At 47.4% G+C, this 16,872-nt stretch overlaps 1 protein-coding gene across 3 annotated transcripts in view; it reads left to right on the top strand.

Annotated features, from left to right (window-relative positions):
* RAD54L (RAD54 like) overlaps nt 1-16,872 on the top strand; it is a 454,404-nt gene that overhangs the window by 309,591 nt on the left and 127,941 nt on the right. For all 3 annotated transcript variants that reach the window (XM_069642281.1, XM_069642283.1, XM_069642282.1), the window contains one exon: nt 764-874. In XM_069642281.1, the coding sequence (XP_069498382.1) occupies nt 764-874 (111 nt within the window). The remainder of the gene's footprint in view (nt 1-763; nt 875-16,872) is intronic.

The raw sequence follows: 16,872 nt of genomic DNA, 5'->3' as shown, positions 1-16,872 counted from the left end.
TACACGGTTCTATGAGTCACAGGCAGGGTTAGATTGAACATAAAAGGAAAACTGGTTTGGCACTTTTGATTGGGCAGAGAAAGAATTCCTACTACTGATTGTTGTCTCATAAATATCTCCAACAGCTCTTCCTAGAGAAGAAGGGGCGGAGTCTCCAGATTCGTCACAGTGCATGGATGGAGGAGTCAAGGCTTGGTTTTAGGAGTGTGAGAGTGGGGTCAGGGGTCCTCAATGAGTCCACACAGTATGGCACACAATAATTCAATTTAGACAGTCCAGTCCACCAAGCCAGATTCTAGAAATCCACCTTAACAAGCTCCTTCTTGTGGCACAGGTCTACTGTCACTTATCAAAACATACCATGGTGTGGGTGAAAGAAGACTGCAGCCTTATATGCGTTCTTTGTCTCTTATTTTTGTTGGATTTTTTTTTGCTCTGTTTTTGTTGGTAATATTTGCCTGTTTTAGAGAGTGAGACTCGTTGCTGGACCCCTTATTTTAGGGGCGGTATGTTGCATAATTCTTGCTGACGTGCTATTATGATGCCATGGAAGAATTGAACAGTCTGACTTTGTTTAGTGGATGAATTTACCTGGTCATGTTTCACCTTGACATGAACTAGAAATATGAGGAAACGCATGCTATCAGATGAGGATTCCACATACATTTTTTAGTCCAGATGGCCAATAAGTTTTAAAGGTAAAGTATTTGCTATGAATGTCTCAGAATCAGCAATGTGTTTTTTTTAATTTTTTTTTATTAAGATCCGGCGCTCATATACGAGAAGTGTGTAGAAGAGGAGGAAGGGTTTCAAGGAGCCACAGACTTATTCCCACCAGGATACAGCACCAAATCCGTAGAACCACAACTTTCAGGTACTGAACGCAATCACCAGTTGATTCTGCCACTTGTAGACATCTAGTCCATGATTACCAATCTGATTGCCACCAAGATGTACTAACGCAGTTCAGTGCCACTGCCGATAATGCTACCGTAATTGGGATGCAAGTTTGTGAAGAGGGGCAAGAAAAAGTGTTTCCATTTTTATTCTTTTCTTTTCTTGTGACTCGGTAAGTTAATGTGATATCCAATCACTGTATGTAAAAATGAGCAGTGCCTACTGCACAGATTTAAGAGCCAACTGATTTTGTATCCTGTGATCGCAATCAAAATGATTAACTAGGACTTAACACTGGATACTTAAAAAATTATTTTTCAAAATAAATGCATTTGAAAAAGAAAAGATCTTTCAAAAATAAGTGCCTTTTTATTTTTTGAAATTCCTCTACCCCTTTGTATCATAGAAATGCTTGAAGCCTTATTCCTGTCTTCAAGGCAATGCTGGACCCAGTGATTGTGGTTGGATGGATAATATTTTACCCTTTCCTCGATGAATGGCTGGTGGCAGTGGTTTACTTTTTACTACCATTATGGGATTTTACAGCGGGTTGCGTTCACAGCCACGGTAAACACCCAGGGGTGCCATTTTTGTCAAAATGGCCTGGTCGTCTTTTTTCGCCATTTCTTTGTGGAAAGGTCCTTCTTGAGATTTACGCTGCGCGCCAAACCAGGTTTGGTCCCTTTGTTCATTTTGTCTTTGGCGGGCTTCACGAGTGAAACCCGCCTCTGGCTCCAGGGTGTCATGCGGGGGCAGGAAGTGAGGGAGGTTTCCGAAACTCCCTGTGCTTAGTCTCCTAGGAGACCCAAATGCACTCCTTGGTGATTGGCTGGCTGACTGTCCGGCAAGGACAGCTACCCTGCTGGGTGACTGAGAGCTGGGCTGGAATGAATGGGAGCAAGCTGCTTTAAAGGGTGAGACTTTTGGCTTGGAAGGCAGAGCCGACCACTGGACGAAGGAATCCGAAGAAGAGCTTGAAGAGGACGCCTGCTGCAACTCCTGGACCGTTGGTTTGCCAGGTGAAGCCCTGCTGCTATGCTGACACACCAAATTCATAACGACAGAGAGGCTCCTGCAAGGATGACTTCCCCCTTAGAGTTGGTGGGACCAATCAACTCCAAAGTAAGCCACCTGGATATCCTCTTGGAGCTGGTTGAATTTCCACAGAGTTGCTGCTGGAAACTGAATAGCCAGGGGGAGGAACACCAGTTCATGTGCGTTTCTTTTAAGCTGGCCAAGAGCTCCAGGAAGATCCTCCGGGCTCCCAGGAAGATGGACTGACCGAGCATGTGTCCCCTCAACAGAGTGCGGGACCCCAGAAGCAAGGAAAGCCCATCTCGACAGCCAGGAACCACAGTGTTGCTATTTGCGGTAGACGCAAGGAGCTGAAACACCGAACAGCCACTTGTTTGAAGTTTGCGAGTGGTGACCGTCCAATTGCAGTGCAGGAGTTCCCAGAAGTCCTCCCTCTTGTCCCCACGGCTGAGGCCCAGGAACAGTGAGATCTGCAGAGCTGCTCAGGAACAGAAATCATCTGCTGCACTTTTTCTTCAATACAAGGGTACTGTAAAAGTCTGAGCGAAGGTACCTCTTGTTGTAGAGTTGCTTGCATCTTCTAGCGCTCACAAGTCTAACAGCTTGTGACCCTACATTGATTCTTCTTTTTCTTCAAAACCTTCTAAAACATTGTGCAAAGACTTTTCTTACTTACCTGCAAAGAAGTGCTTTAGCCCATATAGACACTTGCCCATCGACTTTGGCTTAGCCTGTTACACTGAAAGACTCTTATTGGAGGATCTCAAAGTGTTTGCCTGCTTAAGAATATTTGTGGCCTCTTGTATGTTCTAATAATCTTTTCCTTTGACATCCCAAGAATATTCTAAATGCAACAGTGATATATTAATGTCCCCAGCACCCTAGCTATTGAATTCGCCTGAGGGTGTAAATTGTGTCTGTGGGACATCCCAAAAGGGTACTTACTGATTTAGAAATAGTAAGAGTGTGTATTTTGTGAATTATATTCGAGTGTTACTATTATATTGCCCCCTTCTGAAGAAGGCTTACTCTAAATGATAAATTAATTGTTTATTCAAGAAACCTTGTGTGTAAGAATTTATTTGAATACTTGTCACTGTGCACCTCTGTGTAACTCTCCTACAGCTCACATTGACCCCTCTTGAGATAAGCCTGGCTGCTCAATCACACTACCAACCTGTGTAGTACAGACTTATACCGAAGGTTGGGTTCCTATTGCCAGGTCAGGGTTGTTGTAGTGCACCCAAAGGGTACTGCATACAATCTTGCCTAACAGGTAGCAGTGATAGTTTTACCGTTTTTTTTTTAGATTTTGCTCATGCACTTTTGCATTTACTGCAAATTGCTACTATTCTTTATATGTTTGGTCTTTGGCCTTATTGTTCTTTGGCCTTCTTCCTGTCTTCTCATGTCAGGAAATACCTTACATGGAATACTATTTCTTGGGGAAAACCTATTGCTTCTGCAGGGTAAGGTGTGGGTGTGGAGGAGGCTGGGACTGCAATCCCCATCTCTGGTGACTGAATCTCGTTGTGGCCAGTGGCTACCCATGATTCGATAGCCACTGCATATCTGAATTCTGCTGATCCGTACCATTATGTGGACTTGGGCATGCACCCAGCCCAACTATTGAATACAAGTAGCGCTCCTGCAGCTTTTCCACATATCATTAGAGCCAAGACCTTTATGAAGAAATGCAGCCGCTGACGGCCCGAGGACGATCCAGGAAGCTGAGCAGCATTGACTGCATTGCCGTCCCAGTGAAGCCCTGGTCTTCTGTCCTGATTTCAAGAAGACCCTTTTCGGTGCTTTGAACCCTGCACCGTTGAGAACAACCTGTCACTGCCCCTGCACGAGGATCCATTACTTCTGATTCTTCAGAAGTGTCTGTGGACCAACCAGTGGACTGACCATCTCTCTCCTGGGCTACCTCGATGCAGCCGTTGCCATTCCGAATGCATTCTTGGAATTTGGTGGCTGTTCAGTTTATCAAACTAGACGCCTGCTAATACATTTACAGCCTGGGTGCTTATGAATCGGTTCCAGACAGCTTCCAATAGAACGCCCAAATGAGGAAAAATGAGGACTTCTGTTGAGCAGACCGCCTCAGAACGCCCCCAGGAAATTAAGTAGTGTTGCAGTGTGCGTCTCCACAGTCAGATGGCGACAGGCGATCTTCGATGGATGAACAAAGGAGCAGAAGCTGTGCTGGCCCTACTCCTTTGTTCATCCATTGAAGATCACCTGTCGCCAACTGACCATGGTGACTCGTGTTGCAACACGCCTTCAATTCCTGAGGGGTCCTGAGGTGGGAATTTCTACTGGAAGCTGTCTGGAACTGATCCCTAAGCACCACAACCAACCGAAATTAAACCTCACTAAACCCCCTGTCTCACAAGTCCCTGTTCTCTTTAGGCTTACTTGGGTGTAAAGTCATCTCTCTAAATCACTCTTTCCTGACTTTGGTTGGTGGAGGCCTGGTCAAGGACTATCTTAAGGACTGGGATTGAGTTAGTTTACTTAACTGAACCTGATCTAACTTTTTGACTCTTATTAATCGTAAACACTGTCATTGCCAATCTCTTAATAAACCTACCTGTGAAGTATCTACTGGTGACATTTGGGCAGAAGGCCTCAAACCATGTTAGGGTTGGAATTTATAAGAGCTAGGGAGATGTTGTATGATTATCCATAAGTGTTCTTTCTATTTCTAATTGCATATGGGTACTTACTTCACTGGTCATTGAATCAAATGGTTTGAATGTATATATCTATTTCAGGGATCGAAATTAAGATTGGATAAGTAGGAGCTAAAAGCAGCCCCTGGGTATCTAGCAATAACCAGCAAGCAGGGGCTACCACTGGGGACTAGGAGCTAGTACATAGCGTTGCACAAACATAACTTCCACATAAGATGCTAATGTATCATTTTGTCCATAATTTATGACCCCTTGAGCGTTAAATGTTGTATAGATGTGTCCTTATGTTTATTTCAAGATTGTCCCATATGCACAGAGTAATATTCACATAGATGATTGTTTTCCATCAGTTGGCCTGAGGAGCTAAAAGTAACTCCTTTTTTAGCTGTTGGTACAAAGCTAGCCAGGCTCTTCTAGGCCACAAGCAGGAGCTAAATAGCTCAAAGATCCCCTCAATTTTGAAACCGGGTGTTAAGTGTTGGTGTGGCAATATTTGATTAAAGGGTTTACTTGCCTACTCTATATTTTAATGGCCTAATAAACTATTGTATATTTGTATACTTAACTGTTTATCTGGAATTATAAGTATTGCTCTGCGTGGGCTCATTCTAGCTCTAGACCAGCACAACCAATATACCCCAAGCTCGTCTACGTACCTTACAATACATCCCACCCATGTCTCTGCCCCCCTCAAACTCCTACCCCTGCCAGATAAACTCTTTGCTGTGCCTCACTTGGCAGATGAAAAAACCCACCAGAAAAAATAGGGGGCTGTCGGCAAGGGTATATAAAGGGTGGGTCAGGAATAGTGATTAATAGGGGAGTTTTTGGGGGCCACCCCAAAAAAGAAAAACATTTCGATGTGTTTTCAGCAAAAAAACATCAAAGAAAATGCTTGTCAATAAATGAACTGTAAGTGATTTCAATCTGGCACACACCCAAGGCTCGCCCAGCATGTAGTGCGCAACTGAAATCCTTGTTAATTTTTTCTATAAATTCAATATTCTGAACGATATACCACTCATATCACACCCTTCTTCTGAGACCGCCCCCGTCTCCACCAAAGACCACCCCCCCCCATCTCGGTCACACTGAACCATGTATTTAAAATGGAATCACAATATAGTTTAATAGGTAAACAACAATCACCAATGGGGTGACAGAACAAAGAATAATATTTTTAATACACTATGAATCAAGGAATGTGCACACAAAAACAGATGCAGCACAGAAAAGAATACTTTTGTGTTGGTTTGGACAGATGGCACTATTGTTAGAAGTTCCCCCTGCAACACCCCTCAACCCCCCAATAGAAAATTAAGTAAATGTGAGGAGAGAGCAGGTATTCAGGAATAACACAAATCAAACAGAATGTCAGTCCCACCTTCCCCATTCAAACACAAGAGAAAAACATTTCAGCTGTCAGATTGGCTTTAAAATTGTCTTTAGAATTGACTGGGCAAAACACCAAATATGGTCAAAAATACTTAAATTGTTGTAAATTCCTATGGGAGCCGCTATAAACAGTTGCACACAGTCGCAAACAATGATTTAGTCCAAGGAAGCATTTGAAATCACAAAGTCCAAGTCGGAAACAATTTAAAGCTATTTCACACGTGTAAAAACCTTTTCGGAATTGTAATTCGCGGCAAACTTTTCCTTGCGCGATAATCGGGATAATGGGAGAATCGCACTGTTTTGCAATGCGGTTTTGGGTTCTATGGATAGCTAAGGATTTCAGGTACAAGGAAGAGTTGAAAAACGGAGGGAGTTATACAGGTTTTAGTAAAGGTCGTTTTTGTAAATTAGGCGCGAGAATGGGAAACGGAAATGCACTTTGACAATGAAAGATGAGTTTGCTTATGACTATGAAAAAGAGAATGTCACTCGTCAATTTCCAGTTACGTGGCCAGCGTAACCCTTCACGTGTGATACTCTAGTTTCCGTTCTAGGATTTACTTTTCTTACTCAAAATCTCCAATGACTTATGATTTTATAAAACAAATGAGAAAAATCAGCGCAGGAAAGGTTCTGACAAGACTATGATTCTGAATTAAAACATAGGATGGATTGAGATTGGGATAAGGCAATGCAAAGATACTAGAGGTCACTTTTCTTCCGATTAATACTCACAAAATAAGTTATTAAATTGGACCGTCCGTTTTGGTCATGGATTGGATCTGGTCTAGGAAGAACAGCACATCAGGCACGGGATTGGATCAGCTAGGCCGGTCACCGGTTTTGCACAGGATCTGTCCTCCTTGTTTGTGGATATTTCAATCCGCTGGATAGCGAGTTCCTCAGGCAAGCCTAGTGGTGGCAAGAAATAGAATTTTAGGATACGTGTTCAAAAGGCCTTCTCACACCACACAGTGCTTCACTGGGTGGAGAGAATAAATTGGAGAATTTGGGCCTTGCTGAAATCAATAGTTCGAGGGGATTGGGTCCTCCGACGTATTCCATATCTGACGTAATCACCACAGCTGTGCTGATTCGGAAAATCTTTCGGCGTCCTGCGTCGATGATGTCGATACTCTGTCCTCTGTCCTCGAGGGCCTCCGTCGAGCCGACGTCACCGGATGTTATAAGTAAGACGCACAAGGCCGTAGCCTCAGTTCCATTTTTTCCGCAAACGTGTTCGCTTTGGAGATCTCGGCGTGCCTCGACTCTTCTGAGTTCTGTTCTTTTGGTTCCTCGAACCTGTTAGTTTGTGAAGTATATCTCATCATGTCTTCATCTTCTTCCGGGTTTTAAGAAGTGTCGGGACTGCGGGTCCAAGATGTCGCTGACGGACACGCACAACGCTTGCCTCTGGTGCCGTGGGGAAGACCACGATACGGATGACTGTGTAGACTGCCAGTCGCTTACTTTGAAGGCCTTGCAGGAACGTAATAAGAAGCTTTCTGTAGCTAAGGTGGCCAAGCCCCGGAAGTCAAAATCCACCGGCCTTTCGACTGACGATTCGAGGGGCGACTCTCCGCATCGTCAGCGTAAGTCCGGGGGATCTCGGTCCAGGAGTCCAGGAAGCCTGTGAAGACGTCGGCGCCGAGGTCGTCAAGGGACTCTCTCGAGGCTCCGCCTCCAAGGAAACCGTTGTAACGCTCACCTGGTTCCCATGGAGGCGCGGCGTCGAAGGCGCAGAACTCTGAAGATGGACAGGAAGGGCCCCTCTATTCTGGCTTCCCTGGCTCGTTGGATACCCTCCTGTGCGTGAAAAGGGAGTATTAACAACTGTGGAACAATGCTCAAGCCTCCCACTCCCTTCCAACCCTCCACGATACCTCCTCCACGATTCCCCGTGAAGCCTCACCTTAGGGTTTGGAAGGATGAGCTCTCCATCCTGCTTCTGATGCAGGGGCGCGTTGAAACCCAGTTACTTCACTGGATTGAGGATTGATGGGAGTTCAGGTAAGCTTGACTGTTCAGGTAAGGCGCTGTAAAAGTTCTGTTCAAAAGTTCAAGCTTAATAATAATGTTTGTTGTCTAATTGCAGCAAGCGCTAATGCTTATGTCTTTTTCCCCTTAAGGGCCGGGGTTCGGAGTGCCTGAGATATGGCGCCGACCCGAAGTGAAACAGTTCTGGATGAGCGCTCAGGTAATGTCTTTGCATTCGCTCATTCAATGTCTTTGTCTTTTTCCCCCATAGGGGCCGGGGTCCGGAGATGCCAGGAAGCGGCAGGACCCGAAATGCAGTGGGAATAATCCAACAGGTAAGACTTAAAAGGAAACTGAGCTTTCCTTATTCCTTTTCTCCCTCTCACCTTTGTTCTTGTCTTTTTTCCTCTAGGCGCCGGGGCGTAGCTGAATCCGGAAGATCGCTGCTGAAGATGGAAGCGCCTTGCAAAGGTGAGTAAAATGCAGCGCTGCAGCGATCGAAACGAAATGCCTTTAAAATGATGTCTTCCTTTTCAGGGCCGTTGGAGAAATGACTCCGGGATGCAGATTTAGCAGGTAAGGGCTTTTCTTCTCCTATTCTCTTCCTTTCTCCCCTTGCAGGTGTTCCAGGGTGCTGGCAGGCGTGGCTGAAGTCAGGATGCTGGAGCTGACACGGTGAGCGTCCAGCTGCTAGGTGCAGAACAACGCGAAGCATGTGTGGCTGTTCGGGTGGGGTTTAAATAGCCTTGGAAGAAGTTCCTGGTATGTATCCTTCTACCAATCAGGTATGTATGCTTCCCCGACCACACCCGGGTGGTGAAGTAGTCCTACAGGTTAAGTAGTCCCATTCAGGCCTCAAGAGGGCCTGGATGAAGCAGAAAGGTCTGCATCAGGTAAGTGTGCACCCAAGCACTTAAACACATATCCTCTTCTATGAGCCTGGCGCCTAAGGCGCCAGGACTGGGGTCCGCTATGAGCCTGGCGCCTAAGGCGCCAGGACTGAGTCCAAAGGGCCCCGACTTGGGCCCGCTGAGACTTCCCTGGGGAAAATGATGTCTGCCTCTGGGGTTGCTGGGCCCGGCCTGGCTCCTTAGAGGTAGGCATCATGACAGTCGTCGGCGCCCAGGCTGTCGAAGGACACGCTTGGGGCTCCGCCCTCGGGGACTGTGTCGACGCCGTTGAAGCTGTCGGCGCCACTCTCCATGCCGATTCCGTCGACGCCTTTCGAGGCCGCTTTGTCGGAGGTACCCTGTGGCACGGTAGAACCCCCAGAAAGTCTCTGGCCGAGGCTAGAAATGTCTTTGTGGCTTTTTCTGTGTCCTCATTCCAGCCTATGGATTATATTTCTGAGGTGGATGAATGAAGGGTCTGAGGAAGGTATGGTGCCTAATGCGGTACCTGATGAGATTTTGTCTGGTCATAGCCAGATTGAAGACCTGCGTCAGTCGCTGCACGACGCCAGTGGTCCGGAGGTGGAGTTCTGTAGGCCTGAGCCTGGCACCCATGCCGAGTCCTCGTACCAGCGCCTTATGTCGAGGATCACGTATTATTTGGGGTGGTCTGCGCCACCAGTGGATTTTCTGCAGGATGACCTGACGGATATCCTTGACCAAGGTCCACCAACTGACCCGGTACTGCCATTCCATTTGGCTCTGCAAAGAAGGGTGGCAGCGGCTTGGACTGCTCCGGGGAGTCTCCCGGCAGTGGGCAGATCTTTGCCGCAAAAATACCGCCCAGCCAGTAGCTACCCCTGCTATTTGACCACGCACCCCACTCCAGAGAGTTTGGTGGTGCAGGCGGCTAAGGCCCCAGCAAAGCAGGCGTCATACCCTACCATCCCTCCTGATGGGGACAACAAGCGATTTGATGGCTGGGCGAAGAAAGTGTTTTCTTCAGGGGGTATGGCTCTACAGGCAGCGAACTCTGTATGTGCCTCGTCACATTTCACGCACGCACTCTCTGTGGAACTGTATTTCCTTAGCGGCAGAACATATTCCCAAAGGGGAGGAACGGGATGGTTTTCTTGCTGTTATACAGGATGGCAAGGATGCCATGTGTGAGTCCGGGTCTGGACATGGCAGATTGCGTCAGCCGGTCCATGGTGGTGAGCACCGTAATACGCAGGTTTGCGTGGTTGCAGAAGTCGGGGTTTGCTCCTGATGTGCTAGCCCGGCTCCTCAACATGCCCTTTGATGGTGAACATCTTTTTGGCAGCAAGGCTGACGAGAGCCTTGAGAGGTTGCAGACCTCCAAAGCTGCAGTGAAGTCGTTGAGCGCTGCAGTTCGCCAACCTCCGCCCTCCGTCCTCAGGCACTGCCGCAGTCGATTCAGCTCCGTCATGAGGCCATGTCCTATGGTTCACCGGTTGGGGGAAGGCTGGCGCTGCATCTTGTAGAATGGCGTGCCATTACGCCAGAGGTGTGGGTACTGGAGATCGTAGCCCATGGCTACTGTCTTCCCTTTCGGCAGAGGCCTCACGACAATCCACTAGGGAATCTCTCTTTGAAGAGTCCAGATCGCTCCTTGCGCAGGAAATTCAAGCCCTGCTGGAGAAAGGCGCCATAGAACTGGTGCCTGTAGCGGAGAGGAACAAGGGATGGAATTCCCCTTAGTTTTTATTTCGAAGAAAGACTGGGGATTGAGACCCATCATGGACTTGCGCGGTTTGAAGAAACTCCTCAGGAAGTTAAAGATGGTTACTTTCTCTCAAGTCCTGCAGGCCCTTCAACTTCAGGACTGGTTGGTGTTTCTCGACCTCAAGGACGCTTTTCATGTGCCGATCCATCCCAAGCACAAGAAGTACCTGAGGTTTGCGGTTGGCGACTCACACTTTCAGTTTCGGGTCCTGCCGTTCGGATTGACCTCCGCCCCCGAGGCTTTTCACCAAGCTCATGGTGGTGGTGGCAGCGTATCTCAGGAAAGGGGGGATTCACATCTACCCCTACCTGGACGATTGGTTGATCTCTCCTGAGCAAGTCCTGGATCATCTATCCATCACCTGCCACTCCCTTCACAAGCTGGGCTTCTCCCTCAATTTAAAGAAGTCCCACTTGACGCCAACTCAGCGGCTCCAGTACATCGGAGCAGTGCTCGACACGTCCCTGGGGCAGTGTTTTCCTCCCCAGGTGAGGGTTCATCACATTCAGCAGATAGTGCACAAGTGTCAACATGCCCAGTGTCTCCCAGCGTTAGAGTTCTTGAGGTTGCTCGGCCTCATGGCATCCTGCATTCTTCTGGTGCCCGAGGCCAGCTTGCGGATGAGATCACTGCGATGGGCTCTCAAGATGCAATGGTCAAGGTCCTCTGGCATGATTTCGGACCCCGTTCATGTGCTGTCCCCGGTCGCCCAGGACCTTCTGTGGTGGGCCGTCGAAGGCAATCTGATAAGGGGGGGGGGGACTCCATTTTGGCTGCCCTAGCCAGAGGTGACGATTGTGACGGACGCATCCCTCACGGGATGGGGAGCTCATGCCAACGAGTTGACAGTCAGCAGTCGTTGGTCTCCGTCGGAGTCCAGACTCCATGTCAATCTGTTGGAGCTGAGGGCCGTCAGTCTTGCCCTGAAGGCTTTTCTGCCGATTGTGCGAGGGAAGAATGTCCTGATTCTGACGGACAACACAGTGGCCATGCACTACCTCAACAAAGGGGGGGGCAGTGTCACTTCCTCTGTGCAGGGAGGCGATGCAGCTCTGGTTCTGGGCCATCCAGCAGGAAATTTCGATCTCGGCAGTTCATCTGGCCGGAGACGAAAACGAGACGGCGGACGCTCTGAGCAGGCAGAGCGCGATCCCTCACGAGTGGAAGCTGGCTCAGGAGATTCTCCTGGAGATGTTCGCTCTTTGGGGGACCCCTCAAGTGGATCTATTCAGCTCCAGTGTCAACCGGAAGTGCGAAAGATTCTGCTCACGGGAATTTCCTCCAAGAGGAGCCTTAGGAGACGCGTTTGTGGTGGAGTGGTCCTTCCCACTGCTGTACGCGTTTCCTCCAGTCCCCGTCATCCCGCAAGTACTGCGGAGGTTACGGAGGTTCGGTTCCTGGATTATCCTCATTGCTCCGGCATGGGCCTGGAGGACGTGGTACCCGGACCTTCTCGACTTGTCCATCTGCCCTCCACGTCGTCTTCCCTACCGAGACGATCTGCTCTCACGGGAGGGGGGGGGTCAGGTCTCCATCCAGAGGTCAGATCCCTCAACCTTCACGCTTGGCTTCTGAAAGGTTGAGGTATAAGGCTTGGGACTTCCCTGAAGACGTGATGGAGGTGTTGCTTTCGGCCAGACGGCTGGCAACAAAGTCCCTGTACCATTGCTGTTGGAGAAAGTTCTGCGACTGGTGCAGGGTTAAGAATGTGGATCCTTTTTCATGTGACATTCCTGTGGTTCTGTCTTTTTTGCTTTCTTTAGCCAACAAGGGCCTGCAAGTGGGTACCATTAAAGGTTACCTGGCGGCGCTGTCCATATTTAAGTGCTCGTCTGAGGAGTGTTCTTATTTCAAAATTCCTTTAATTTCTCAGTTTTTGGAAGGGCTCACTAATGTGTTCCCTCCGTCACCTTTCCAGGTGCCCGGTTGGGATTTGAACCTTGTTCCAAAGTTCCTAATGGGTGTTCCATTTGAGCCTTTACATTCTTGTCCTTTGAGACTGTTAACCCTTAAAACTGTATTTTTAGTTGCGGTCACTTCCGCTCGCAGAGTGAGTGAGTTGCAGGCACTTTCAGTTAAGCCACCCTTCACTGTGTTTCATAAGGACAGGGTTGCCCTTAGAGTTCGTCCTTCCTTTCTTCCAAAGGTGATGTCGGAATTTCATTTAAGCCAGAAGGTCATTCTTCCGGCATTTTATCCTCCTCTGCATCCTGGTAAGGAAGAGGAGAGACTCCATAGGTTGGATCTTAGGAGAGCTTTAAGTTTCTACATTTCACGCATGTCCTGGGTCAGAGTGGATGATCAGCTCTTTATTGGTTACGCTGGAAGGCGTTTGGGACAAGCTGTTACTAAGCAGACTTTGTCTAGATGGATTATCTTGGCAATTTCTGAATGTTACTGCTTGGCGGTTAAGGACCCTCTGGTAGGCTTACGGGCCCATTCTACTAGGGGTATGGCTGCCTCTACTGCCCTGCAGAGGGGTGTTCCTATTCGTAACATCTGTGAAGCAGCCACTTGGGCTTCGATCCATACTTTTGTACATCACTACTCCCTTGACTCTATCCATGGGCAGGATCTGGCCTTTGGCATGGCGGTCCTTTACTCTGCAATTTGATTGGGCATTCTAAATTTCTATATTCTAAATTATTTTCCCACCTCCTTACGTTGGTACTGCTTTGGGAGTCTGTCATAGACATGGAATACTTCGGAGGACCCAATCCCCTCGAAGAACAAGTTACTCTCTTAACTGGTAACGTTCTTTCGATGGGATGGTCCGACGATGTATTACATATCGCTCCCTCCCTGCCTACCCCACTACAGAATTTCTTTTGCGATTGCAGCTTACATTTCCGCAAGGCTTTCTGTGGTCATACTGGCAGAAGATTGGTGCCACGCGTTCTGGGAAAAACTACAACTGAGGCTACGGGCGTTGTGCGTCCTACTTATAACATCCGGTGACGTTGGCTCGACGGAGGCCCTCGAGGACAGCGTATCGATGCAGGATGCAGACGCCGAAAGATTTTCCGAAGCAGCACAGCTGTGGTGATTACTGTCATAGATATGAAATAGGTCGTCAGACCATCCCATCGAAAGAACGTTACCAGGTAAGAGAGTAACTTGTTCTTCTCTATTGCTGGCAAGAGTTTGGCATCTGGATCTGGAAGGATGTTAAAGACTGGATGTAGAATGTTGGATCAGAGTGCTTCGCCGGAATCAGGATAGTGACTGGTTCAGTGAAGTTCCTATGTGTTGTCAGCTGTCTCTATTTATTCTTTAAAATGACATCACAAAATGGATGTATGGCCTGCCCATGTGAGTTGGGATTGGACCAAAACTTCATCTCTGCCTTGCATTTGAATGATTGGATCAAGGCAGGATGATGTCACATTTTATGGTTTGCTTTACAGTCCTCATAGACCTCCCTTTAGCCACTGGTCTCAAAATCGGATTTTTGACTAAATACATATTTCTGCATTGGTCACCTTTACACAAATCACACACAAAGATGCCATATTTTATGTAGTAGCTGTTCATCAAAATCTCGCAGCTGTAGGATCTTGTTTCAGCTTTCTACAGAATATTGTCCTTTTTGCTATGAACACAATTTCCAAACTTTATGCAAATGTCCACAAATGTGTGTATTTAACAAAGGAATGTGTGTACATTTTCACAATTCAAAAATGAATACCTGTTAGGCAGAATCCTGTGCAGTTTTCTTAGGGAGCACTAAACAAGATTAGGACTACAGGTGAGAGCAATAAATCCCTTTTGGTATCAGTCTGTACCACAAAGATTTAGTTGGTAGCTGTGGCTGAGCAGTCAGACTTATCTCAAGAGGGAGATGAGCAGTATTCAGGGTTTACACATTAGGCACACTAGACTATGGAACAAGGAAACACTGACCAAAACTTTGTAGTTAAAAAGTAAATATATATTTATTTTATACACCTCTAATCAAACACATGCATCACAAGTATCAAGCAGGTTAAATTAAGTCAAGGAAAAATATACACACTCCCTATATGAATTGTAGACCAAGTGAACCAGAGTGAAAACTGAACAAAACGGCACAGTGAAAACTACACACAAGGGATTCTCTAACAATTCCTCACAAGGGTGGGAAAGCACAAGTTATTTAGAAATAGGTCCTTACACACCCTAATAACACTTCCCATCAGTTGTGAACCAGTTCAACAAAACAGTGTATCAATATAAGTAACACTTAGAATGAAAACTGAGCAAAATGGCATTTCACAATGATTATGCAGTGGGAAGAAAGAGTTGTTATAAGAAAGGGGTGCACCGCACAATTTGAATGGAGACTCAATCTCGATAAAGCAGATCTAACAAATGGGCCAGAGTCAATAGGCCTGTGCCAAAGTCAGTGGTACAGGGCAAGGGCCCAGGAGCAAAATGTTCCCGTAGCTGCAGTCAAGTCTTTGGTTAACGATATTTGAAGTGGTGGTTGCAAAAGTTGAAAAAACAATGTTAAGAGAGGGGGGTGGCCAACCCAACAGGTAGGTAAAGGATTTAAAACACCTTTAGCACTACCGCGAAGAAAGGGCGGCCTGGCGGAACAATGTACCTTTAAAGTGAAGAAGTGGCTCCTGCGGTGGCGGTTGTTCCTGGTAGTTCCTGCAGTCCGAGGGGTCCAGCAGAGGAAGAGAGGCGCTCGTCGTGCAGAGGAAGGTTCGAGGTACTGCACTACCCAGGGATGAAACCAGCCGCGGTGCTGCCAAACGAAGGTTAAAAGGTACACTCCTTTTAATCGTGGTCCGGGTCGATAGCTGCCTAGCTATCCCAAGTGCAGGGCACTGGCGATTCGACCACAGAAGGTTCGGGAAGGCGACTGGCAAACTGGTTGGTACCACCAGCTCAAGGAAAGGAGGCTCTTTCGGATGAAGATCTCTCGTGTGGTGAAAAGTGGTGAGACGCTGCAGCAGGGCTTCACCAGTGGTTGTCGTTGCAGATGTCTTTGGCTTCTCTCCTCTTCGGCTTCTTAGTTCCCGTGGCAACGTCTTGCTCTTCCATTCCTCAGGGCCCTGCTTTTATGCAAAAAGAGCCCCATTCATACAGCCTAGCTGTCACTCACACAGTGGAGTGGTCATTTTGGCAGGAGGCCCTCCAGCCTATCAGGATAGAGGGTGACATGGGTTGCAGAGGCAACCCTGTCCAGGGGTCCTACTCCCCCCTCCCACACAATGGACCCACCACAGACTCGGTGGCGCCGGAAGGAGGGATTTTGGGCAGAAGCCCGCCAAACAGACGAACAAGATCCCCGACCTGGGTTAGGATTGTAGAGAAAGACACGAGAAAGAAGTTATATTAAAGTTCTGGCAAATAAAACCCACCAGAGCAAAGTTAATATTAAAATTCACCGGCGGTATGTTAGAGACTGTCAGAAAAAGTGGTATCCTCGAACAATGGGAATTCCCATAGGGAAATATTCGCGGTCGAATATTTATGGTAGTAACCACTTGCACCAGCCAGAAATTTTTGAGAGCGGTACTGTAGAGTAGCCTCTCGAAAATGAACATTGGGGGGGGGGTTATTAACCCCTTCCAGTAGCTCCATAGTAAGATGGGTTGTACTGGTTTAGTTCATAGAAATTGACTAGTAAAGTAAATGGGGAATTTACATGCCCTGGGAGACAGTAGTCAGTCCCAGGGTATGGAGTCTATGTTTGGGGGGGGGGTCACTACGACACCCCTGTGTCACTACGACACCCCTGTGTCACTGCACTGAAAATCCCATATGCATTAAACACAAAAATAGCCTAGAACACACATAGCAAAAATGCCTAAGAGTGGGAAAAAGAGTCTCACTCTTAGCAGGTAAAAAGAAACAAACCCTTCAAATCCAGCAAAGCTGCTGGGGGACTCTATAGGTAAGGGAAATTAGCCATAAAGTGAGAATTCTCCCTAACACAATACCTTTCATAGAAAACCACATTTCTGATGTTTGTTAATCTGCTTAGAATCACATGCTGTGCATAGGTCCGACATCCAGTGGTCACTGCGGAGTATTGCATTTTGTTTTTCGTAGTCGAAAAGGGGACGTCGACAAGCCGTGTCTGTAACACTATCCCTATAGTGACGTGCGTTGTACCCACAATCCCTCACTCGTCGAGGTCCCTCAGATTGTTTTTTTCCGCCCAGCTACTGGTCGCCTTTATGCGGAGCTCCTCGAGAGACATTGCCAAATAGTTTCTTCGACCTTTTATTAATAT

The sequence above is a fragment of the Ambystoma mexicanum genome, chromosome 1q, assembly GCF_040938575.1.
Source record: "Ambystoma mexicanum isolate Mex_15411 chromosome 1q, UKY_AmexF1_1, whole genome shotgun sequence".
In the NCBI taxonomy this organism is placed as follows: domain Eukaryota; kingdom Metazoa; phylum Chordata; class Amphibia; order Caudata; family Ambystomatidae; genus Ambystoma; species Ambystoma mexicanum.
This window is presented reverse-complemented; position numbering and strand designations above follow the sequence as displayed.